Here is a 27,749-nt window from a genome sequence, read left to right on the forward strand (position 1 = left end):
GCTACAGTTTATTAATGGATATTATTAACTTATTACAGCATTCTAGTAAGATAGGTAATATTTTCTCTTCTTTAACCTAACTGAGGGCAAAAGAGATTTAAAAATTCATTAAAAAATGAAGCTAAACAATTGTAACCAACACTCTTAGATGTCTTTAACCCCAAAACAAATCTTCTCCACTACAGTATCTCTGATTCCTACAGATTAGTTCCTTTTTCTGAGTCACCTTTCCATGACTAATGACAATAGAAAAGGAACAGAGGGTAAATCTTTCAACAAATCTCACAATACAAGGCCTTAGTAACTGAGGACACGGGATAAGCATAATGAGCTCTGAGGTTGGGTGAGACACTGAACCAGACAGCTCCCAGGGCACCTTCAAATACTAAATGTAAATGATGCAACAAGGCCACTGAAACCTGCGCGGGTTATCTAATCCACGTTCCTAGTCATAGCAGACATGTGTAACTTTATGCTACATAAATTGTAAATCACACACAAACAGCAAGAACACTGTTGAAAGGAATACAGAAAAATCTAAGGAAAGAATCCAGAGATCTGCACACATTGGAAATACCAATAACTGAATACCATCATTTTCTTTAAAAAGGGGGAAATGAGTTGCAGAACATGTGGAGGCCCAAAAAGACCTATTTCCACAGTGACCAAAGGTCAGAGTTAGAACTTAGCTCTAGTTACTTCAAGGTTATTGTGCTTCTACCTCAAACAAAGGTCCCACCTAGTTGTAGAAGGGAGAGTTCTGCTCTCTGAAAAGTGTTTTGGTCTAGGGTGTGAGCGCTTCTTGTTTTGTTCTAGCAACAAATGTCTAACTATGGAGGTAGCCCCAGACCTTCAGCTGGTCTGTTCACTCCCTTGTATCGTCTTACTGCGGTTCGAGTCCTACTCCTACCCTTTGGGGCCAGGGGTATTTTAAGCAGTTGGAAGTTAAATGCAGGTGAATTTTACTACTCACTGGAATTCCCTACAGCTACTATCCTATATGTTTCTCCGTTTTATTATTTTCATTCGTGTCTTCATATTCTTTACTATATTTCTAGATCCCCATGCCTCTACCCTGGCAAGAGGTATGTTTTGTCGAGGCTGGTCCCCAACAAGAATAATGTGCGGATTTGACTTTTTTATTTCTATCACTTTGTCTATTCTTGGGATGAAACAAAAATTCCCCAACATACACACAAATGTTCAGAAGAAAATCAAATAAGTCCAGGAATATTACCACTAAAATTTTATTCTTGGACAACCAAAAGAAAATAAATTTCTAATTATCACACAAGGTATGATATGAAACTAACAGTTATATTATGGCTTGCAGTGAAAACCAAGTCAAAAATTATGCTAAGATGACACGGAATAATCAATGCACTCTACAGCCGGAACTCGCCATGTGCTTAGCTTTCCAAGAATACACTGCCTTCAAAACATCTGACTGATTAAGAAATTTTCAAATTACTTGGTATAATTTAAAGAATAATGCAAGCTTAAGGAACCATCTAAAACAATATGGGAGCCACTTATAGAGCATTCGAAGCAACAACAGCAGAATTCACATTCTTTTAAGCGTGTGCATGGAAATGTTTACTGACAATCCCCAACACAGAGACAAATATTCATTGTTTTAAGAACACACCATATGCTGAGCTGAAAAACAAAGTCTTATACAGAATCATGCAGAGCATAGTCTCTGTCTACAATGAAATTAATATAGATATCAGCAACAGAAAAAATACCTGGGAAATTCCCAACTATTTGGAAATTAAACACCACACTACATCATACACAGGTCAAGGAAAAAGCAACAGGGAATCTGAGAAATATTTTGAGCTATAGGAAAATAAAAGCATAATTTGTCAGTTCCACTTCAACTAGAGAAATCACCTGGGGAGGTGGATGCATTACCAAAACTGGTATATTTGATCATGGTACTGCTAGAAGGCTGTGAAACCTACAGACACACAAACCATCAGGCAGGGCAGCCTGAACTTGAGGGCATGGATTGAAGTTGCTATCCAGATGAAACTCCAACACTCCTTTCAGGCTTTTAGCTAACTGAATTAGGCCACCAAACATCTTAAATTACCTGCTTTACCTAGCAAAGTCACAAGTCTCCTTTGCATGTGTTGGGGTAACTGGTATCTGCAGACTAGCCGAGTTGGCATATAAAATGTGGATCATCAAATAACAAACTAAAATTGGTGAGAGGCTGAGAAAGAAATGAGAGGATATTTGAAGCTTTAAATTTTGTTGCATCAGGAAGATCCGAAAACCAACACCCAAAACTTCTACCAGAAATTTGAAAAGCAAACAAGACAGAAGAGAGGGAGAAAGGAAAGGAACAAATTAAACATGTGGAAGGAGGGAGCAAATTACAGACAATTATAGACCACAGAGGAAGTTCAAGGACTTGGTTCTTTGGCAGTGGGGACTGAACTGAGGTATCTCACAGTCCTGCAGTTGCTCTCCACGGAGTTGCACACCCAGCCCTCTGTTGACCTTTTAAGACCAAATCTCAGTAAATTGCCTAGGCTGACCTTGAACTTGCAACACACCTGAATGGAATCAGTTTATCAACAGTTGGGATTACACATCAGTTAGCTTGAAAGATTTGTAATGATATCTAAAACCTGTTCATTTGAAACACCAAGTTGTAGCCTCTTTCTCCTTACATGGTCTAGACAGAACTTTCATAGAAGAGGTAGATGTGTACTTAAAGGTAGTTCAATTCATTTCCTTTTTTGCTCTTTTGCATGCATGAGTGTGTGTACATATAGGTTTTTATTGTGTACACACTCACATGCACATGTATGCATATGTGTGTAGAGGCAAAGCATGATGTCAGGTGTCACTCTCAATCACTCTTCCACTTTAATTTTTGAGACAGGGTCTCTTCCCGAAACGGCAAGTCGCTGATTTGGCTAGTCTAGTTGGCCAGCAAGTACTAGGTCTCTCCCTGTCTCCATACTTCCATCAAGAAGATTACTGGTGCACAAGGTCATGTCTGGCTTTTTATGTAGGTGTTGAGGACCTGAGCTCAAGTCCTTGTGCTCCTGCGGCAAGTACACTCTTGTCTGAGCCATCTCCTCGGGTCCCAACCCCCTCATGTTCAAGAAAACACTCAAAGTTAAGTAGGTAAGGGTGGAGAAATATACATGTGAAAGCCCTCCTGGAACTCCTGTGGCAACGTACTATGTCGTCTTGCATATTACCAGCAAAGTGTTCACCTAGGTGCCATGATGCTATAGTCACAAGGGAAAATGTCATCAGACCTATCTGCTCCATTTCTTTCTCTGTGGGAACTTAGAGTGTAATGTTATGATGGTAAAACATAAATCTTATGTTTAATCTTCTTTTTACTTTAAGTTCATCCATAGGCTAACATATAAAGCACCCTTTTGTTCAACAGAGCCCCAGTTCACACTGAAATAACTACTAAAACGTACAAATAAACAAAATTAAACAAAACCAAGTCACAAACAAAACAAACTTCCTTCTGTATGTTAAAGATAAGAAATGATACATTTATTCTTCATGGGTCTCCCAGAGCAGAAGGCCTGAGGAGGGGATCCCAGTTCAATTTCAGCCATCACAAACCAAGATAAAATTCCAACTCCTTATCTACACGTCACCTCAGCACCCTCTTATTAATCATTCATCATTTTGTCAATGACGAATATCAGGTAATGCTGCTTATAATAATAATCACATAGGGAAAAAAATTTAAACCACTTTCTTAAAACTCTGAGCACATCAAAGCTAAAAAAATTGTAAATGTTCTAGCAAAATCTGAAGAGTAGAAGAGAAAAACGTTATTGCCAAAATTGGATATATTTTTTGTTTGTGTTTCAAGACAGGGCTTCTCAGTGTAGCTTTAGCTGTCCTGGAACTAGCTCTGTAAACCAGGCTGGCCTAGAACTCAAAGAGATCCACCTGTCTCTGCCTTCCAAGTGCTGGGATTAAAGACTTGCATCGCACCATCACCTCCGGCCAAAACTGCATTTTCAAAAGTGACATTTTATATTATTTTCCTTAGTATATGATATGAAATGTATCTGTCAATGTATGTTTTTAAAAAACACATCAATCTTTTAAAAAGTGAAGTGTTTTCCAGAGCAATGAATGTCACCCAGTTATAAACAAGGATATTCATCTCTCTAAAATAAAACAGTTGCATATACTAGCTAGTTAAAATTAGAATGTTATCTTTTAAATTTGTTTCCTTGACTGAACATGTCCATAATCATGCTTGTAGATGAGTTATTTTTGTCTCATAAAGTTGTCATAAAATTTTTATTATAAACAAGATGTTCTTAAGAGTAATATTTTCATTTTATAAGCATTCAAAATTAAACAAATGAAATAAAAATAGTAAATACCGATTCAAGGAAAATGCCATATGTTAGCAAACCCATTTCAAATAAGAGGCTTTCCTTCTTTTTCTTAGCAAAATTATCCACACATTCTCCAGTTTGGGTTCTGGCTGCTGCGTTATAAACCTCCTTTAAACATACCTTCAAGAAAATGAATCTCAGCTAACTTGAAATTTCGCTTGAGGTTTCCTATGTATTTAGAGCACGAAATAGCCTATACCATCTGGTACTTTTTACCATATTCATGTGCATGATGTAATCAGTATGCACATCTGATATGATTACATTCTCTGGAGCCCAGAGAGAGGTGCAAGGGAGACAACTAGAAAATTTATGAAGCATAGTGGCCTGTAAAGCAGTAGACAGGCTTACCTGCCTCGTCAAAGCATCCCAGGGACTGGGTCCATCTCTTCCACTTCACTGGTACTATATACTTTTAGTATACATAGGCCTTTAGGCTCTACTGAGGTTACATACATGCTTAGTAACTATTAGCAATTACTTGATGAATCAGTTTTTCAGTTTACTTGCAGTAAGCCATGGTTGGAAAACAAGTACTAGAAAGTGACCTGTCCTGTAATTATAACAGAGAACTGGACTGTGGGGAATCAAAGGCCATTTAAATTTTATCAATATAAGCCATCAGTGGTATCATGTTTTCAAAGTAGTTTTATATGAATTTTTATTTGACTTCATTAAAAAGCTACTTAGCAAGAAGAGAAGATACTAATCTCACCTAAAGATAAGAACATAATCTGAAAAACACTGATTTACTGAGATCTCATTTAATCTATATTTGTTTGATACTTTTGATAGATATATAAAGTAAAGTAAGTTGTATTTATACTTTATTACCCTAAAAGTTCCCTTGCCATCTGGTCCCAGTCTATCTTTTCCAGCTTCAATTCCAACTGCATCCACTCTTCTAGACACAACAGATTATTCCTTAAGAACACCCTGTACTTTTCTTGGTTTCCTCTTTTGGAAATTCCCTTTCCCACCCACTTCCTCTTATTCAAGCCTTACTTCTTCAAGGACCAGATTAATCCATGTAGACTTCCTGATCCCTTAAATTAAAATTAACTTCTCCCTCCCACATGAAGCTACTGTGCTTTCTCTGCTCCGGTCAGGTTCACATGGGAGCTCTTATTGTGGGCGAGGGTGGTATGTTCAGATCTACCACACGACATTGTAGGCATGGGGGGGGGGTGCTTACCAAAGGTAAAGCACCTAGCAGATACAGTGCTGCCTTAGTATAGGTTCCCATCATGTTTGCCTGCTTAACTGCTCATCCTGGCTCCCTCCCTATCTTCTTTTTTTTTTAAATTCACATTTTATTTATTTATTTATTTGTTTGTTTGTTTGTTTATAAAAATTTCCACTTCCTCCCCTCCTCCTCATACCCTCCCATTCCCCCCTCTCCCTCTCCTCCTCCTCACTCCCTCTCCTCCTCCCTCTCCAGTCCTAAGAGCAGTCAGGGTTTCATGCCCTGTGGGAAGTTCAAGTTCCTTCCCTCTCCCTCCAGGTCTAGGAAGGTGAGCATCCAAACAGACTAGGATCCCAAACAGCCAGTACATGCAGATGAAACAAGTCCCAGTGCCATTGTCAATGGCTTCTCAGTCAGCCCCCATGTCAGCCACATTCAGAGAATCCGGTTTGATCACATGCTCGTTCAGTCCCAGTCCAGCTGGCCTTGGTGAGCTCTCATTCGATCAGTCCCCTTGTATCAGTGGGTGAACGCACCCCTCATGGTCCTGCCTTCCTTTTTCATGTTCTCCCTCCTTTTGCTCCTCATTTGGACCTTGGAGGCTCAGTCCAGTGCTCCAATGTGGGTCTCCGTCTCTATCGCCATCCATCATCGGATGAAGGTTCCCTCTGGTCCTGCCTATCTTGCTCACGTTTTCCCTCCTTCTGCTTCTCATTTGGACCTAGGGAGTTAAGTCCAGTGTTCCAATATGTGTCTCTGTCTCTATCTCCATCCATCGCCAGATGAAGGTTCTATGGTGATTACAAGGGTGACCTTTCTAAAAAGAAACTCGATTATGTCATTTTCTAATTTAATCTTAAATTATAGAAGAAAACTTTCCCAACCTAAAGAACGATATTCCTATGAAGGTTCAATAAGCATACAGAACACCGAATAGACCGGATCAGAAAAAAAACATTCCCTCGCCATATAATAATATAATTTAATCTTGATCTTGTTATTTGTTGTCGAAAGGACAGAGCTCAGGTTCCAAGCACGTGATTCAAGGCAGGCCCATCACGACCTGCGCTTCTCTGCTTCTCTGACACTTTCTACCAAAGTTCCTGAAGACATGCACCTCTGTGTACACAAATTCCTTCAGCTATCACAGCATCAAATTCTCATGCATGCCCTTGCACCCATTATCTGCATCCTTGATACACAATGCCAAGATCCACATGATAACCATAATATATATGGTGGTTAAGCTCCTGTAGTTCAGGTATAACTCTATAGAAAATAGTTCCACTTTTCTAATCAGATGGAAATGCAACAACCAGTAATGAGTGCTGAGAAGCAGACGGATTACTGTAGAGGAAGTGCTGTCTACTGTAGAGGAAGTGCTGTCTACTGTAGAGGAAGTGTTGTCTACTATACAAGAAGCACCATATGGAAGCTGGGCACTACTGTCAGAAAACTGGAAGTTCCCATTTTACAAAAGGCCAGGTGAGGTGAGTCCCTTCAGTACAATCTACTTACATGTCTGATTTATAGCTCTGTAAAGGTTCTGTGTGCTTGAATTTTGTTTTAATATGTTCAGATGACAAGTGTTTTCTATACTAATCTATAGCAATTTCACAGTCCATAAGGAGTAAAGATCTACACATTATGAATAACCAAACAACGAATAATCAAATCTACTTCTGTTTTGAAAAAGCAGATTGAAACTATTTTTTTCAAATGTAAATAAGCCTTTTACATCATTTTTACTTTTAAAAAATTACAAACCAGTGTTTCACGAAACATTCTTTGATTAGTGCTTTCAGTTGCTATGCATTCTGGAAACTGAATTCAGGACCTAAAGTAGACTAGGCAAGTATTCTCTCACTGAGCTGTATCACTGCCCACTTAAGAAACTTTGCAGAGACAAGGTCTCCCTGGTTGTCCCGAGCTGGCCATGAAACCACTCTGCAGCCCAGGCCTGGACTTGGGATCGTCCTGCTCAGGCTTCCAGAGCCGCTGGCACTATAAGCAGGCACTATTACTCTCAGCTTAGCAGTTTATACATAGCAAGAGATGAATTGACCTACATCCCGTGGATTTAGGTAATTTAAATATCAGGTCATTTACAATCATATTTACATCCCAAATAGCTTAACTACCTATAAATTGCATTATTTTTCTGGAGGCTGGCGCCCTAGGTTTTATTTCAGGCCACACATAAGGACTTTAGCAGATGTTTGTCCCTTCAACCCTACTGGTAATTGTTAAAATCAACTGATACAACATAGGAATAAAACTAAGAAGGCAAGAAAGGAACATCCCCAGTTGGTCTGTTTAAGAGATCATTGTCCTACTCAGATGTTGATAGAAAAGACAAAACAATATGCATACCAACTTGCTTTTAACTTTCTTTAGCATATTCACCTATACTACCAAGGATACGAGATGGCTAAGTGATAAGCGCATTTTCATTACTTGTTAACTGAGTAGAAAAGCCTAGTAAAGACCCTTTACCCATCTGGTAAAATAGAAGCACATTTTGTTCTAAAAGGCTTATCATAAAATATAGAATACAAAAGGAACAAGGAAAGAAGAGGAGGAGGAGAAGAGGAAGAAGAAAAAAAAGGAAAAAAAAAAAGAAATAACATCACAGCATGGAGATTAGAAAGCCTCACCTTCCATCATAATAAATGGACTTTAGAGTTCTGTTACTGGACGTTTCTGCAAGGAACAGGTATACATAATCTTCACATAAAACTAAATCTTACCAACCTTCAGCAGGATATAAAATACAAGGACCTCTACCATTCCACTCTTTATTTCAGGACAATAGTATTTGACCAAACACTCTGAAGCCATGGCAAGGGGTTTTTTTTAAACAAACAAACAAACAAAAAACTCCTTTCACAAAGATGATCTTTAAGGTATTTCAAGTTTCTGTAGAGATTTTAAACAAATAAGCATATTCAGAAAACTTCTAATAATTTGTAATGACTAATACACTAAAAAACTAAACACCCAAAGAAAAGGAAATGGAAAGATACTACATAATGCTCAAAGTTAGGAAAAAAATATTTATAGAATCAAGAAAATTCAAATGTACAGCAAAGAACAAATCTAACTTCTTATCTGGTGAGTACATATATATCTTTGATCTATTGAATTTCTAAAGCAAATAGAGAACACAAGTTAAAAAGAAATTATTTCACAAGTTAACGCATGTCGATATCTGTATTAGTTACAAGAAAAGGTCTTTTCAGTCACAACAGAAGTCTGTCAGTTATATTTTCAAACTGTTTAAACAAGATAATTCTTAAAAAACAGCTAAGTGAATGCCTCACATTTTGAATTAGAAAACACACTAAGTAAACTAGTTAGGAAGTAAAAAAGGGAAAAGGAGATTTAAAAAACACTGAGTAGGGGGGAAAAAGTCATATATGAAGTTAACCTTTAAAGCTCTGGCAATCCACTAATAGGCTTCAAACTCACAAAGGTACATGTAAATGACTTTTAAATCAACATACTTGCACACATGCAATGACAGGACTGAGATAGATGGTTTACTTACATATATACATGTATGCAACAGTGCTGATGGGGGTGGGGAAGGACAGCAACACTATTAACCACCAAAGGTGGCAAAGGAAAGGATTCCTCTAAGAATGCTGTGGCATTTTCTTCAGATTCAGTCATCATTAATAGTTTATACTGTGTCTGCTTTGAAAAGAACAATCTAAATGAAGGCAATGATTGGATTAGCTCCCTCAAAAAGGCCCCATAGGTCTCTAAAACAACATGGGCTACTGTCATTGTTTTTGATTGCCTACCAGAACTGTATACTAAGATCCTACTGCTGAAGGTGCCATATATTTTGGTTGCAGAATATAAAACAATAAATCTTAAATTGACTAAGAAACATTCTTCTTTCTGGCTAGCTCTTATAGTGCCAGAAAGTGCTAAGCAGGCCTTCAGGGAAGAAGACATCAATGATCTTTACATGCTACAGCAGTGATCTGCCAGACAAATTTGTGCCTACTGGTGCAATACTGGCAGGACTATTTTAGGGGTAACTAATACATTTCTGATAGAATATGCAGCCCGTTACACAGGGGAAAACACATAATTGGTATAACTGGTACTATAAACATTGTCACAAGTCTACGGCTGATGGGGATAAAAAGGAATCTATTGTTGTTATTCTGCTAAATATTCATATTATTAAACTGACTTCTAAATATTTATGCCTATAGATATATGTTGCTCTCAGACTTGGTCCAGAGAAAGTTCTTAATGCAGTTAGCAGAGGTTAACGTAGATATTCATAACTAAGGACAAGATACTGAATACTTAGCCCCAAATAGAACATCTATGTCAACCCACTCCTCAAGGCTCAGGGAACACTGTGCAAGAGGACACAGAAAGAATGCAAGAATCAGATTCTGCTGGAGAAGACAAGAGCCCTTCTGAATGAAGCCCCACCTCAATAGTCACTGGACTCTTTCCTTCTACCTGCCGTATCTTTGTGACCTGCTGCATTGATCACAAGGCCACTGGTCCCTGCCATGTGTGTTGCACACAGGCCACCATGCCCTTCCTGATGAACATCTTGATGGAAGTCACCTAAATGTTTCTCAGTTCCAGCGTTGGTGACTGGTTTTAGATTTGTGTTGACTATTCATACTTACTTACTGTATAAATATAATTTATCATTTGTATCATGAAAAAAAAGAATGCAAGAGTTATAGGATAGGGAAGAGTGCTATGACGTGCTGTCTTCTAGACATAGCAATGCTATCTAGCACACTCATAAACTCACCCAGCCAAATTTACCTGTACAAGATCAAGCCAGTCAAAATTCCAGTGTGGATATCGCAGGGCTCACAAGCCTCATCTCCAACTGAGGAGCTATTTTCAATTGGTGGCATCTGGGGAAGAAGGTAACTTTTTCCTGGGGATGTGGCCACTGACAGGTTGCAAATGCTCCAGTAGATAGACCCACTCCATGTGTATATAGGCAGCATTAACAGACTCAGTGGGATATAAAAAAATAGAGAGAACATAAAGTTGGGAGCTGTTCTGTGTTGGCAGGCATTGGGGAATGGGAGTGGAAGGTTGAACCCAGGGGGAGTCTGAGTAAGGTTAAGAGGGATATATATGATCAAAATACACTGTAAACATACTTGCATGCATACATACATGCATACATATATGAATTTCTCAAAGAATAAAAATAATTTTTAAAAAGAAATTATTTTTGTTTTATGTGTATAAGTGTTTGCTTTCATGTATTTATGTGCACCATGTGAATGCCTGGCACCTACAGAAGCCAGAAGAGGGCACTGAATCCCCCGGAACTAGTGTTACAGATGGATCTGAGCTGCCATGTGGATGGTAGGAACCAACCCCAGGTCCTCTGCAAGAACAACACAATGCTCTTAACCATTGAACCTAATAAGTCACTGCTACTATTACTACTACAACTATCACTATCACCATCACCATCACCCCCTACTACTACTACCACTAACAACAACAACAACAATAATAATAAATATTAGGCTACTCCATGCTTAATAAAATTCATTGTTTTAAAAAACTGTTTCCACAGTCTGATATACTTTTCCCTTACCTCATTAATCAGAAGATGGTTATATGGCCATTCAAGCTACACAGGAGAATGGTGATTATCTTTAATCTGGTCAGTTATGAGTTCTGCTAAATACCGGAATCCCTATACTAAGTAGAAGGGAAGACAGATAATGGCTAGCTGACCTTGACGCTACCACAAAACTCATGGCTTCTCACTTCCCTTTCTATATCTATGTATTTATATCAATGCTACAAATGAGTGAATGGACCTAAGCCTAGCCAATAAGATTCTGTCACCTGGATGATCATATTTGGGACACAAATCATGATAATTTTTCTCTGAAGAGCTGGTGTGCACTAGGAGACCAATCACTGCCCTAAAGAGAAACAGGCTTACAGAAAGAATAAAAACAGAGAAAAGCAGAGTCCAAGGCTGCAGAGGAAGAAAAGATGGAACTCTCTGACACCTGCTTCCCAGGAAGAGCTGCTGCAATACTTTTTATCTGGAGTCTGGGCAACAGTCCTAGTCCTTCCTCCAGAAACTCCTGTGTCTGAGCTAATATGAATGCATTTCTATTCCTTACAAGGAAAAGATCCTTAAGGTACGTCATGAGGAAGTTATAATTTAATGTTCTGTGCATGGGAAGGGTTTCTCCAGCACTTCTCAAAGTTATGGAAGACATCCAGTGTCATCTTCCCTACCTCCTACTTAAAGACAGACATGAAAGTAAACCACAGAACCAGTTTGGGAAAAGTCTTCAATAACTACAAGTTGATATTCCTTTGAAATTCTGGTAACGATGACTATATAGTCTTTGTTAATTCTCTTTGCTCTGGGTCAAGACAAAGATGGCAAAAGAATGTTGATCAAACTTATTGCACAATCACAGGTATCCCTCAAATTCCTGAGCAAAGCAGAGACTATAGTAGATTCCATTGCTGTTCCAGCCACTTCCTGTTCCTGCCTGTGGAGGGTCTAAACTTGGCTCACTGGACACCAGGCTAACAGACAGTACCTGCTTTAGCCTCTGAGATGATGAAGTGATATGTCACCTCAAAGAAGAAATCTTAAGAGCTAATATGAACCCATTATCACTCTCCCCTCTGCCATGTTTGTTATCTCAGGGGAAAAAAAGCTGCATGTGAGGCCCTAGATGAAGACAATAAGGAGCTAACCTGGAGCTCTTCATCACAGTAAGATAAGACCTGTTTCAAGCTACTGAAATTTTTGTCTATTTATTTATATATTTATACATAGAACACTTATTTATCTAAGGGGATTGCCTAAAATTATTATTCATCTGTCTCTGTCTACCCACCCCCCTCACGAGTATATGCATGTGTATGTGTGTGTGTGTGTGTGTGTGATGTACTGAGCATAGCAGGATGTATGGGGGGAGAGGTTAATGTCCCGATGTATTCCTCAATCATTTCTCCATTTTATTTCTAGAAACAGGTTTTTCACTGAACCTGGTGCTTTCTGCTAGAAAAATCCCATGCCAAGCTCTCTTTAGCTGGGCACATCCGACTGGGTCCTACTCCCTGGGCTCTGAAGAGGTGCAGATCATTACAGCCCAAGAACTGGTTTTGCTACCATGCAGCAATGGGCAAAAGACAAGGCACTTCACATTTTAGAAGTCTAGTGTTTTAGGTTTCTTTGTTTCACTTGTCAAAACAAGGATAATAATACAAATTATACCTTGTAGCTTTGTTGTGGGTGGAAAAACACTTGGCAAAATGCCTAGCCATACTGGAAAAGTACAATAAGTAATTGTCAGCAGTGGGAACAACTCCTCACCTTGAGAAACCTATAAATACACTCAACAAACCAGGAACATCAAGCGCTATCTGAAGGGTGCCAAAGATCTCAAGAGTCGAGAGTGGGGGGGGGGGGGCAGAGAAGAGAGGCCTAGACAGAGACACTAGCTATAATTTCCCTCAGGCCCTTGTACAATGTTTTGTGCTTTGTGCAAAACAAAGAAACTAGAACCACTGGTAGCTTTCTCTTCTTTCTTACACCAACTGTGCTTGCCTGTTTAGTGAACAGGTGAATTCACAATGAGCAGCTGGGGATGATAAGAGAGCAACCAGTGTTGCAAACTTCTTCAGTGGAAATCTACTTTCCAGGGTAGAGAATGACCTAAAGAATGTTTCCTGTAAAATTTCTACAATGCATTTCAGACGGACAACTCTAGTCCCCATAAACAACAGATGTTGTGAGATTGATAGACTGCAACTCTGAAGATATGCAACTGCCTCTTGCCTATTTTGATAGGTCCCTCTTCCCCCAATGTGCACTTCACAGCTTCCTGTCTGCCATACGGAATCCAATTATAAAAACAGTAGAGCTGTCATATTTCTGGAGCATTTGCTTAAGTTCAAGTGTATGGGGATGAGTTTAGTATAAAGATGACCCCTCGCATATGGATCTAACTGGTTCTCAGTGAACTGACTTAGCATTTCTAAAGTGATATATCATTTTGAACAGTTCAAGAAACAGTTTTGCTGAGAATATCCAAAATTCCTGCAATAGAGTTCCAAAAAGAATGATAAAGGAAACTTGCCAGAAATACCAAAGTATGAAATGGTTTATATTACAACCAATATTATTCCAAAATTTTAACCATAACAGGTAAAGACATTAAAACAAATCATCCGGTTAGCTTGGGGAGAGTAGCAATGTTAATCTAAAGAACTGAGCTTGATGCACGAGTGCTAGTATTTAAACAGTGGCTCCAAAAGATGCTTTATCTTACTAGAATTAGGGTGACCCATAAGAAACCCGTGGTATTTGACATGCTATGCAGCCCAGGCAGATCTCAAACTTATGAGCCTCCCACCTTATGAGCAATGCACTCATAAGCTTGTGAGCAATTCACCCAAATGCGGGATTGCAGGCATGAACCACCACTTCTGCACCTCTCTTGTTTTTCGTAAGTTGGCATTTGATGCTTTTCTGAAATATATACAACTTATTCAATGTCTATAACACTTGGCACACAAGTCTAGTAGAGACCTTGCCATATTTACTTTCTACAATTCTTAATTTTTCATGATTTGTGTTTGTTAAGAACAAAATATCTGAAAGTGGATAATGGTTCTTAAGTCTGGGAAGCTCGAGGTTAAGTCAGAGATGGGTGGAGAGGGCCTTCTCTGTGTGTGCACGAGTGCATGCGTGCGTGTGTGTGTAAGAGTGTGTGTGTGTGTGTGTGTGTGTGTGTGTGTGTGCTCATGCAGGCATGTGTGAGAGGGATCATGGTGTAGGCAGAATCTTTTCTCAGTAATCCATTGCCCAGATAATCATAATTAGTATGATTGCCCTCCTGTCCTGGTAGTCATTCCTTCAGTCCTTCATCTCTCAGTATGGCTGCACCTGAACTTTGGGAGATGCATCCAGACACCAATTAGACAATGAACATTAGCGGACAGAACACATTTCTCTTGTATTTCGTGTTTCCGAACCTAGCACACAGTAGTTCTTACACAGTGCCTAGCATAAGAGTAAAAAATATTTGAGATTAAAGTTAAGAACAGAGTGGATAGTTAGGAGATATATATTAAAAAAAAAAATCAGCATCAAGTTCTGGTAAAAGCAGGAAAATATGCAAACCAGGACTGAGTTTGACCTTAGTATCTGCTGCCCAGCTATAACATTTCCAGAAAATATATTTAGACCACTGTTACTCCAGATCAAAGACATAATTGCAAGTATTATGTGGGGGTTATATTCCAGATTTTAATCTATGCATTTCTATTTCTTTATGTCTCACTTCTTGCTTCAGTCCACAAAAGATAGAGAGTCAGAAGCCATGTCCTCTGATGGTTCAGTTCCACCCATTGCCTGTCAAGGTCCTGAGGCTACAGTGAGGACACCCTGCAGACGCTTCTAAGGCCGGAAGTTGCCTGGCTAGAAGGTCCACGGGTTTTGATCTTTTCTTTTTCTTTTCTTTTTTTTTTTTTCAGTTTTTTGAGACAGGGTTTATTTGTGTAACAGCTTTGGCTATATTGGAACTATCTCTGTAGACCAGGCTGGCCTCAAACTCATAGAGATCCGCCTGCCTCTGCCTCCCAAGTGCTGCAATTAAAGGTGTGCACCAACCAACTGGCTTGATCTTTTAAATTTTCCTATCCTTTAAAAATTGTACTATCATTTCAAAGTGTGTTATCTTTTTTGAAATTTAATTATCAAACTACCTTTTAATTTGCGAAAAGAAAGAAAACAAAACTTATGTGTCATGGAAAACTTATAATCCAAAGCAGAACATGTGTGATAAGACTCGTGCAAATCTGAGACTTATACTTTCTTTTTTCAAGAGGTCTAGAAATCCTAGAGGGGAAAATAATTCAAAATTCCAAGAGACATCCTAGTCACAGATCGCAAATTCAACAGAGGACGATGACGAAACAGGGACTAAATTTAGTGACATTAAATGTAAGTGCTACCCAGGCCTCAGGAGTTAGTGTATATTGCTTATGACTTTATAGTAACACGTCTCATAATTTAAAGACTGACTAATTCATGAGGTCTTCACTCTTGACTTTAATATTTCTACTTGGCTCTATGATTGCATTTTTACACATTAAAAATTAAGAAATTACACAAAAAAGACAGTGGTTTCATAGCGACTGCAAGCAGCACAGAAAATGATATTCGCTCCTTCTGACTTTAATGTTTAGTGATTTATTTTGAATCAGAACACAAAGGCTTGAAATAAATAAGCAGGACAGAATACTCAATTTGTTTCTTACATGACTAACTTGTAGCCACTGAGTGCCACCTACAGGCCAAAAACCGATTCCAGTTAAGCCTTCAGCTAGGACTGCCATGTCCAGATGATAAAAGGTACCACCTCAACCGCCAGCAGCTGCGGGCTGACACGTGCAGCTCAAACTCCTATCCAGCCCTGGATGCACATGGGAGTAAACGGGAGTTTAAAACCAATCCATATTCACAATGCATATGTTTACCCAAAACTTTCTTTAAAAGTACGTATTTACTGTGACCTCCTCAGATGTGGAAGTCAGAGGACAACCTGCCGGCATCAGGTTTCTCCTTTACCACGTGACAGCCCTACCTAAAATTTTAAAACTACTTTTAGGGAATTAGTTTTCTGAAATTCACTTTCCTGGGTAGACTTGCAAGTACTTTAATAAGGGTTTTTGCTAATACAGTGAATGTACAAAGTATTCTAAACTTAATATTTTATGATTTAAAATATGCAAATTATATTCATTTATAAAAACAGAAAAACTGTTACGATAACTAGATATTTTCTAGGGTGTGACTATGTAAGAAATCATCAGAAGAGCAGGACAAAATGACAAGCTCCACAGTGCCTCTGACTCAAATATCTCCTCACTCTTCTAGAAAGCACCTGTCTGCAGTGGCTCTCAACCTTCCTAACACTGCGATCCTTTAATACAGTTCCTCATGTCATGTTGACCCCCAATCATAAAATTATCTTTGTTGTTGCTTCATAACTATAATTTTGCTACTGTTAAGAATTATAATGTAAATAACCTGTGTTTTCCAATGGTCACAAGCAAACCCTCTGAAAGGGTGGCTTGACACCAAGGGGTTGCGACCCACAGGTTGAGAAGCACTGCTTTAGTGTAACTACTTAGGCAGTCGCCAGCTTTCAAGCTCAGACACTGACCAAAGCCTCCTATATCCTCCATCTCTTCTCTCCTTACCAAATGCTGGTGGCCCTCCAACCTGATGTTCTGTTAAGAAAAAGAGCCATCATAGGTCTTCTCCACCACATGAAAAAAACAAATTTGTTAGGAGTTCGATCTTGGACTTCAGCTTCTAAAACCATGACTAATATGATTTTTTTTTTAAGTCAGAACTTTCATCATTTTTTTTTCTTCTTATTTTTGTTTTGCTTTGCTTTGTTTTTCAAGACAAGGTCTCTCTGTGTAGCCCTGGTTTTCCTGGAACTCACTATGTAGTTCACTCTGGCCTCTAACTTAGATCTGCCTGCCTCTGCCTCCTGAGTGCTGTGATTAAAGGTGTGAGCCACCACCCTGAGCTCTCAGTTTCACTTCTGATCACAAACAAATGTGATCAGTAGATATTTCTGGGGACCACTTTTATTTTTGGTTAAACAAAGTAAATACTGAAGGACCTCTGCAAAGGAAATGCCTCAATCTTAAAGCTTCCCACACAAGGCTGGGAAATACACACACACACGATTTCTATGTACTTTTATTGTACTGCACAGATTAACTGAATAAAAGACATCCTGTGACGCTGTAGAGCAGTGATAGATAAGATGTATATATCCTAGAGTTATAATAAAGAATCATCTAGGAAGGGAGGGGTTTTACTTGAGTTGAATTTCAGAAAAGTAAAATCTAACAAACTTTTAACACCAGACAGACTTCCAGCATTCACTGGAATTTACTTTATAATGCCAATGATTAGAGAGCCCAGTAAGTTTTAGCCAATCAGACTTAAAAAAGATATCTAAGAATGGTTTCAGGGCACTTTACTCACCAATTTGGACCAATTTTACTCCCCTAAAGCTTTTGAGGATGTCTTTCTTATACAAATCACTCAAAGTTCACATTTCTGAACAAAACAAACAATTTCATACATACAGCCGATATACTGTTTACTGTACATTAAATTCCTTTGATTCTGATCTTTTTTTTTTTAAAGGCCCAAAGAAGCTGATTTCCCACAGCCTAACAGTTAACATTATGCCGTTTCGAGTTTAAAAATTAGGGAGCGGAGCACTCAGTTCCAGGTGAAGAGAAGCAGAGAGACGGAACTGCGGATGCCGAAGGACAATGGCTGACTTACCTGCGGCTGGCCGGCTTCTTTTCTATTGTGCCCTCTCCAGCTGATTTCACATTTTCACTCGTGTCTTTTTTTAACCTTTTTGCGATTCTTTCTCTCATCAGGGCCTTTTCATCGCCATCAATGTATTCATCATGCTCTGCACGCTCATCTTCGCCATCCTGTAAAAACTAAAATGAGTATCTGCTAGGCATTCTGGTTCCCTTTCCCTTCCAGAGACTCATTTTAGATGCTTGCTGGGTTCTAGGCCATATTTAGTTTTGAACCAGTAAGGGCATGAAGACTCTTCTTCCACTGGGATAGTATCCTGCTCCAGGCTAGTAACATATGATGGGATCCCAAGAGGGATAATCAGCTCACTATACACCAGTTGTCTGTGGAGCACTCCCTCTGCACCACCCAGTCTCATCCTCATCCCTGTAGGAAATGTGGTTCTGGAGGCTTGGCCAGCGTAACATCAACCAGGAATTCATTCAACTAGAAGAGGTGAACTGCAGTCACTAAGACTCAAGCACCTTCGGCAAAACCCACCAGTGTGCCCTGCACCGCAGCAAAATCAAACCCAGCCAAACCGCCTTAGGCCTCCAACCGAAGCCCCAGCAGTCACCAGTCTTCTGAGAGCACGGTGCACCGGGGGCTGGCTACCTTCTCCCTGACAGAGTCTCCTTAGTGCCGCTCTCTTTAGACTGGAACACTCTTATTTTAGATATCCCAATGTTGGCATTTTTCTTCTCCTACCCCCTTAGTGATGTATCTTGACTTTACTATTAACAGAGGAAAAAAATATAAAATAATAAAAACCCTTCCCATCTCATATTCAGTCCTCCTTATTTCTATAGCACTTATTGTTTACGATTTTTTTCTCAGACAATTAAGGAGAATACTCCAGGAAAGCAAAAAGTCTGGTCTATTTGCCTACTATTTTATATTCATCTTTTAGAACAGCTCCCAGCATTACTAAAGAGGAGAGAGAAGGGGGAGAAAGAAGACAACAAGGGGTTATTTATCTCCTGTGATTCCTTGGCCTGCCAAGAGACAGCTAGACAGGCTTCTTGACTTGAGGACTATGAACCCTTACAGCAGGGTTTTTCAAAGTCTGGTTCTCTGACTCCCCAAATTATTATTTGTTAAAAAAAAAATAAAATAAAATCCACCCAGGCACACGTCTTTAATCCTTGAACCAGGGAAGCAGTGTCAGAGGCAGCCCCTTCTCTAAGAGTTGGAAGCCAGCCTGACCTACAGAGCAAGTTCCAGGCCAGCCAGGACTATATGGTTAGAGCCTGTCTCAACAAAACAAAACAAAAACAAACAAAAAACTACATATGTATATACATATATTGATTTTCATATATGCAAAGTATCAGTACAGAATCAGTCAAATTATTACTTGATAACATGTAATCCCAAGTCTTGTTGCGGACTTAACTGAACCAAAAATCTCTGTGGACAGAAACTGCATGTGTTTGGCAAGATGTTTAAGTTATACCTGACATGTTTGGGCCTCAGCAGATATAAAATAGATCTTTGCAAAGTCGTAAAATTTTATTTGTGACAATAGGACACTTTCTGGGGAAAGGACGCACACATTAAAAGGCTTTTGGATCTAAAACAGGTCAGAGAACAAACACTCTCTTTAAGTGACCTCATCCTACCCAAAAACTTAAGAATAAAGCCCTATTTTCTAGCCCTTATTATTATAACCAGATGTCTTCAAGGTAACTCAACTCAAAATATACAAATTGTTAATTAATTTTTATCTACCACCCAGCCTCAAGTGTGTCCTGTGTTTGGTACCTTGCTAACAAGGTCACCAAGCCAGAAACTTGTGGTTCTCTTAGACTCCTTCCTCATCTCCCTCCTCAAAGCGTTCCTCCTTCAGCAGCTTTCCCGCACTCCCTTTACCCTGGCCTCCTTGCTCTCATTTGTCCTGTGCAATGCTGCCAATGATGATTTCTACAATGCAAAGTTGACTGTGGCACCCTTCTTCTTAAACAATACCATCCAACTGTTACTCATCACCTCTAAGATGAAACCCAAACTCCTTAGCACGGGGATACCACTGTGTGTAGCATGCCAGTCCTCCTCTCTCGGCATCACGACACTGGTCATACTGGCCTGTTGTTGGATCCAGGAATATAACATACTCTTTTACTCAGGAGACTGGCACGGGTCGGTCCTTTCTATATTCAGCCCTCTCACTTCTCCACACAGCAAGTTTCTCAAACTTTAAAACTTAACTTGCACTTCCTGAACAAGGTGTGATCTCTGCTTAGCTGAGCATCCTATACACTCTATCATTCTTAGCTCCTTCTATAACCAAGTTAGCGTCTAGTGCCTGTACGATCCAAGTTTCTCTTCTCCCAGGACGTTTTCCTACCAAAGCAGATATTCATTCTCTCTCTTATAGCTAATCAGAGAACCCCCTTTTTGATTGTGGTAAAAAGTAAATCTCTGTACATGCTAAATTATATATTTTCTTTTGAATTATGCAAAGTATGCAACAATAGGTTTTATCCTAACATAGTATTTATATAACTTGAAAACCTTTATCATTCACATAATACAAGAAAATCTTCCTTCTGTTTATTTTAATTTTTACTATATTTGTGTGTGTGTGTGTGTGTGTGTGTGTGTGTGCGCACTTGCCTCAGCTTGAATATGTAGATCCTTTCTCTCTCTCTACCTTGTGAGTAAGGAAACTGAGTTCCTGTCCTCAGGCTTAACAACAAGTACCTTTACCTACTGAGTCTCCTCACTGGCCTCTCCTTCTGTATTTATCATTGTTAGCTAGAATTAAAGGTACCACCTTAAAAGAGCATCATCTTCAATAAGGGTATAAATAGGAATATACTATTATAAATAACTCCTCCGTGGACTTCCTGTAGCATAAAGGATGCCCACTCATCACTTTTAAACTTTTAACATAAATAAAATTAAAACATCTAAAATTGGAGTATTCACATAATGGTACGTAACAGAGAAAAGGCAAAACAGAAATTCAGATGTAAGATTGCAATTCTATGGGAAAATGTGCATATCTATTTGGAAGTAAATATTCTAATAGCAAAAGAAATTATTTCATTTTAAAAATTTCAGGTATTTATATATGTTTTTAAAGAAAACATAATTTGTTTGTAGAACTCTGACCTATCTCTAAATGGTTCAAGCTCTATTTGTACTAAAATGAGTACTCACATCTTCTAAATCTCCCGCTGCGGCATCTTTTTCACTACAAAAATAAGTAAAGACAAACACATTTTAGCTTCACAGTGAAACTAATAGCAGTACTCATTTATACCAAGGGTAGACTGGAGTTCATAACTGGTTTGCTAGAATTAATGTCTTGTTTTGTTTTTCCACATAGCACTCTCAGAACGGCACTGTACAACAGAGGGGAACATGCTCAAAGAAGTAAGTCACCATTTATAAACAGTGGAGCAGACATGCTCCATTAGCAGATAAGCAAATAATTCCCTGGATTTTTTTTTAATTTTTTAATACAAACAACCACCATCGTGCTGTTCCATTTGCAGAAAATAATTTTTCTATAGCTTAAAAGGTTCTGGCTAAAGAAACCGTATCCTACAAATTAAAAAGATACTAAAAAAACAGTATTTTGAAATAGGATTTTTGAAGATGAGTTAACCTCAATACAACAGTATTTTATCTCTAAGACACTGGCCAATATATCATATGTAATTAATACATTTAACGCTAATTACTATCCCACCTCTCAAGCAGCAACGACAAAGACAATTAAGACAGATATCTATCAACTCTGAAAGTTGTAAGAATTTACACACAGTAAATTGGCCCAGAATGAAGTCACTTCTGCCAGTAACCTTGCACTCTCATGTTTACTCATGACACCCAAACAAAAATGCCCCAAAGACAGAGAGCAACGCAACATGAAATTATTACAACAACAGTTTCTAGTATTTAGACTAGCCTAAGATTAATCACTTATCAAAATGTAATATTGTTTTGACTAGGCTTAAGAAATTTATTTTATGAGCTCTAGCATAGAAACAATAAAGAAAACAAAGAACGCAAGAGAATGAGAGACAGTCTAAAACCAGGGAGTCCAGTGTCGCGCTGCACCAACCTTTCCACAGCCGGGACAGAGCTTAGGTGCGGATCGTCCTTAAGCAGGTCATGGCTGCTTTTGCTTCTCCCCTTCATGCTCTGGGAAAAAACACACAATATAGTTGAGAGCAGGAAACTAACAGTTTTCAAAATGAATAGTAATTAATTTACATGAAATTTAGTAAGGACATAGTATGATTAGCAAAAGACATGCTTCTGAAAGGTTCATTATACCCAAAGTTGTAGAAATAAGAATGCTTTTGCTGACTGAGAATGGGATTTCTATTTGTTTAAAACATTAATTTTTGTTGTTTTTTTTTTAAAGATGTAGTCCTACCATCTAGTCCTAGCCCAAGATGGCCTTGAGTTCTCTAACCAGCCCAGACTGATCTAGAACTCATAATCTTTCCTCCTTGGCATCTCTTGTGCTGGGATTACAGGTATGCAATATCACTCATGGCTCAAAAATTAGAATCATCTTTCCCAACAAAAAGTGACCCTGTTAAAAGCACTGTGGCTTGCCAGCTCTGAGTGTTTATGATTTACATACAAATGATTAATTCCTACAATCCATACACAGAAATTTATAAGAATAAACTGAGATAAACACACACTACTATCCTTCCACATACAGTCTATGCTGAACAAGACAACTTTTAGAAAGCATCCACAAGCAATCAGATGAGATTGCTAGTTAACAAACGGAGGACAGATACTCAGGAGTCTCTCAAACACCTATCAGAGACCAAATATGGAAGTAAGTGCTTTAATTCCAAAAGTTCACTTCTCAATAATGACATTTTTATAGGCAAAAAACAAATGAGGAATCATTACTACAAAGCGTTACTACAAGAAGTAGAACTATAAGAATTACTGCTATTGTCCTAATTTATTAAGCGTGCATTTGGTGCCAGTCATAGAGCTACACAGTGCACTTCTACCCTGCCTCTCCCTCTCTAATGGAAATACACGATGTAGCACATAGCCACATTTAACAGTTTGATGTTATTAAGCTATTAATCAAGAGCCACAGAGCCAGTCAGTGGAAGAGAATCAGGATTTAAATTAATAAACCAAGAGTCTAAATGGATCTATTTCTATGTCGTTTAGGTCCTCATAGACACCAAGCAAGCACTATGAGTCCTAGCCTACATATTTCCCTATTGCATAATGGGAACATTCTAAATTGGCCTTCTGTTTCACTGGTTAATTTGTGAACTGGCCCTAAGTTTGATGTACTACTTTAAGATGGGTATATATCTTTAAAAATATGCTTCCATGACAAATAATTAAGATTTAAATATTTCTGTATTAACATGTGATTCTCTGGTCTTTGAAGATCAAATCAAGTAAAATAAACATATAGCTTAAGGCTTTTTTATTATTATTATTTTGCAGTCCTGACCTGTGCTTCATTGCTAAAAATATCGATATACACGTGCAGAGCATCCAGGTTTTACAAATCTTCCAAAGACACACAGCTCAAGGCGCTGTTCCCTGCAGTGCTTCAAACACTGACTCAAGCTTCAACCCCCATCTTATATAGCAATGCAGCAAGGGCGGTGCAAAGAGAAGCGAGTAGATGGCAGTGCCTGTGGCTGTAGAACACAACATTCTTGTCTTTCAGATTATAGGGATGGATGGGGGAGGGGGCGAGTGCCCAGACTACTACCTCTGTCTGAAGACTCATTAGGACGACAGAATCCCCTCTGCTCCTTAGGGTGGAGGTGTCAGTTCTGGGGATTTACCCAGGTCCTCATATGGACTTAGCCAAGTGCTCTCTGAAGCTACATCCTGAGCACAGAAGCACATTTTAGTTAAGGACATAATATATCATCACCCAGGGTTTTGAAAATCATCAATAACCATAACTACAATCTAACTTTAAAGAGTTTAAAGTCTGGGTTTTTCTGAATACTATGGCATCTTTAGCTGTTTTGATTTTCCTGAATCATCTCTTTTAATTTGCCTTACTAGACAACAGTTTTAGAAGAATCTGATCATGCATCTTCATTGCTCTGCAGATGTATCAGTATAAAGCCAAGAAAACATTTTTATTTGGGATATATCTCACTTCCTGTAATTCAGCGAAAACCAAACTTCACGTCGGCAACTCAAGCCCACTTCTGAAATAACTTCAATTCCATAGCCTCTTTTAAAGTTCTTAATGAAAGGGCAATAGTTCAACTAATTACTCATTAATGCCTTTGTCTAACTATGAAGATTGGAAAAGTTGCTCACAAACAGAAGGGAACATGGCACAAAAGATGTGGAACAATACCACAGGTGCTGCCCAAAGTGACACCCACCCGGGTTCAGTCATAGCTACTCATGCTGAGCAGCAGGGTGGCTGAGGCCCTGGAGGTAAAGGCTCACTGAGGCAACACCTTGAGGCCCTATCTCAAAATAGTAACAATAGCAAAAGATGACAATCTGATCAAATGAATTTCAAAATCTAATATCCCGCAATCATATACTTTTTAGCTCAAAACTTATAATTGCAAAAGCAATAAACTTTCTAAGATCTCAGAACACTTAGCTACAAAATTAAATAGCAGCCTTATCTATTTCCCAAAAGAAAACTAAATGCATGCACAAAATTTGTAATGTTAATTTGCATTCCTGAAAAATCACAGATTTTATTTGTATTTGTTTTTTAATTATTTATTTTATATGTATGAGTGTCTTGCTTGTTTGTATGTATGTGCAGCACCTTCATGCCTGGTGACCTCAAGGTCAGAATGGATCACCTGCAACTAGAGCTATAGGCAATTCTGAATTGCCACGTGGGTGCTGGGAACCAAACCTGAGTCCTCTGAACAAAAGCTTTTAACCACAGAGCCATCTCTCCAACCCCACAGAAAGATTTTAAATGTTCTTACTGTAACATGTATGTGGTATGTGAAATGGGTATATGTGAATTAGCTCAACTCAGACATCCTACTCTATATACATATTTTAAAACGTTATGTTATATACAATATATATAATTTTGTTTGCCAATTTAAATAATTACTATTTTAAAAAGAAAGTTCTTCCCAAGTACAGTGTTGCATGCTGTAATCCCAACCTTTAGGAGACTAAAACAGGAAGATTGCATATTTGAGACTAGCCAGGTCTACTGGGCAAGACCCTGTGTCTGAAATGAACACAAAAGAAAGAGAAAGAGAAAAGGAAAAAGAAAAATTCTTGTTGAGCCATTAAAGGAAAATTCATTTTAAAGAGCTTAAAGAAAAAAGAATAAACTTGTTTCACAATTTCTAAAGTAAGCCCTAAAACCAGGAAGAACTCATAAATTAAGTTGAATAATCATTACCACTTTAGATTTTAACTAACTTCTAAACTGGGTTAGCATGGAGGTAGAGGATCAAAAGCAGATTTTAAACACAAACCCACTCCCACTGCAGTGAACTACCAAAGCAGAGAAAGAAACTAGGAAGAATGGAAAAACTTAGAAGAGTCTCAGAAACTGGAACAGAAGTCTGACTCTCTCTTTAAGGGTAACTCTTCCTGAATGACCTATTTTAAGGTCATCATTTGGCTAAAGGGTTCAAATGTTGAAAACAAGACTAAATATACTTAGCAAACTCCGCAAAAGAAGCCTCAACTTCACAAGAAAATCAAAACTGACTGCTAGCATATCTAAAAATGAACAGCGAGTGGGATGGACCTGAAAAATAAAGAAGCAACAAAACAGAAAAAAAAAAAAAAACACAGCACAGCAGCAAAACAGACTACAGGAAGGAAGATTAAGGCAGAAAGAGCTAGAAGGCATGTTGACAGAGGGACAACACTGGTCTCTGGGCTCTGACTCTGTGTATGATTCATGCACATGGCGACCTCTCCAGCCCATGATGCCCAGTATTACGGGCAACACTGGCCTAGATGCTGAATTTTGGGTAGATGTAATTAACTTAGACCAGCAGCCTTTGGGATTATCTTCCATAATGTGAGTGGCCCTCATCTAAGCAACTGAAGGCCTTAAGAGCAACTGTATATAAGAACTCCTAGAATGAAAAATGACATTAAAAAAAAAACATGCCTGAGTATCAGGCTCCAGTTTAAGAAAAATCAACTATTCTGTCTTGCCCTACATATTTCGGACTTACCGTACTAACATACAGAATTTACAAATACTGATATTACATTTCAACTTAAGAGTTTAAAAAAAAAAGAAGAAAGAAAGAAAAAATATCAGGCACAGATTGACAAGACAGCACCTTCTGGACAAAAGTACTCAGTTAGCTAGCATCCATCCAACAGTGTTATCTCCCAGATTAGATTTCTTCACGTGCTCATAGTGACACCATGAGAAAGTCAACAGAGTGCTTCTCTGAGCATGAGATATGGTTATTACGGCATCCTTCTATCATGCAATCCTATCCAAAAGGAAACAGGTGAGTCTGGTAAGTCACTTAGCCAGGGTCTCAGTTTCCTCCGCTATAAAGAAAGGAAGTTGGACTAGATCCCTTGGAGCTATAAAATCCTATGGTTTCAAAGAGGTTTTCATCAGGTAGTACATAGATACTGAAGCATATAAAGAAAAGCTAATCCACGTGGGAGAGACACCTTGTCATGCATAAAGCAGTGAGGTGAAAGAGTGTGTGTAACCTCACACTGATAATCCACAAACCAGAGGGGACTCGGGTTTCTTCATTCACATACAGTAATGCCTCAGTTGAGACCGTAACAATTACTAACTTGCAATCTAGCTCTGGAATAGCACTTACCACTGAGGAGTCACTGAAAAAAGAAACCTGATAAGCAAGTGAATAATGGAGCAATTACTTTTAAGCCTTTTAGAAATATTTAATTTCATGCAAGCACTGAAACTTCAAATCGTTCTGTCACTAAAGGATTCACTTGGCTTTGGCTCTAGTTATTTCAACACTTAGAGATGAGACTAAATTTGAAAACCACGTCTATTCCTTTTTCTTATCAAGGTATCATTTTACCAAAAAAGGAAAATCCATTTGAAACAAGCTCATGGTCTGAACAACACATGAACTAAATAAACACAAACAAAATTAGATTTGGCTTTTATCCAGATCTTAGAGCAACTTCTGTCCTTTAAGTCTGTGAATTTCAAACTGCTTTTGTTGTTTTGTTTTCTCAGATCTAACAACCCACTTGTCTATTGCATGGCAGATGGAAACAGATAAATGGGCTGGAAGAAGCTGCTAGTCACTAGGTGGAGGAGCCTCGTGTACCCTGAGCTTGCTCAGGCTGCTTCTTAGGAAAGACACTGACTGGCCAGTTCTGTCCAGCCCATGATACGGTGCCTCAACAGCTCTCCATATGCTTGGACAAGAGAGTAGCAGCTTCTATATAGTAACTGTGATCACATTACAAATCATTCAGCTTTTTAAGACCAAGAATAAAATACCAATCATAGCATAAGAGATACTGTTCTATTTAATAAAGACACAACCTTCAATGGTGCCTTTCAGGAGTGTTTAATGTATCAAAGTACCTTTACTCACAACCTAGCAAGTATAACTTACTTTTATGTTACACAAAGAAAACCTAAAAGATCACATAGTGTCAGGGGAAAGTGAGTCTCAATGAATTTGTATGATCCCAGTGACATCGAATCTAGTGAATCCAACGACACTGAATCTACTGTTGATTCAGAGATGCACAGAATCTGCCTTCAAGGAGCTCATAGCCCAGAACTGTACTCGGCCATTAAGCA

General features: G+C 38.6%; 1 protein-coding gene across 1 annotated transcript in view; it reads right to left on the bottom strand.

Annotated features, from left to right (window-relative positions):
- Cwc27 (CWC27 spliceosome associated cyclophilin) overlaps nt 1-27,749 on the bottom strand; it is a 183,516-nt gene that overhangs the window by 133,799 nt on the left and 21,968 nt on the right. Inside the window, exons 9-11 of the mRNA XM_048442956.3 lie at nt 22,074-22,153; nt 21,164-21,197; nt 17,972-18,129 (exon numbers count right to left, since the gene is read on the bottom strand). Of these exons, the coding sequence (XP_048298913.3) occupies nt 17,972-18,129; nt 21,164-21,197; nt 22,074-22,153 (272 nt within the window). The remainder of the gene's footprint in view (nt 1-17,971; nt 18,130-21,163; nt 21,198-22,073; nt 22,154-27,749) is intronic.

This window comes from Myodes glareolus, chromosome 15 (assembly GCF_982192425.1).
Source record: "Myodes glareolus chromosome 15, mMyoGla1.1, whole genome shotgun sequence".
NCBI lineage: Eukaryota > Metazoa > Chordata > Mammalia > Rodentia > Cricetidae > Myodes > Myodes glareolus.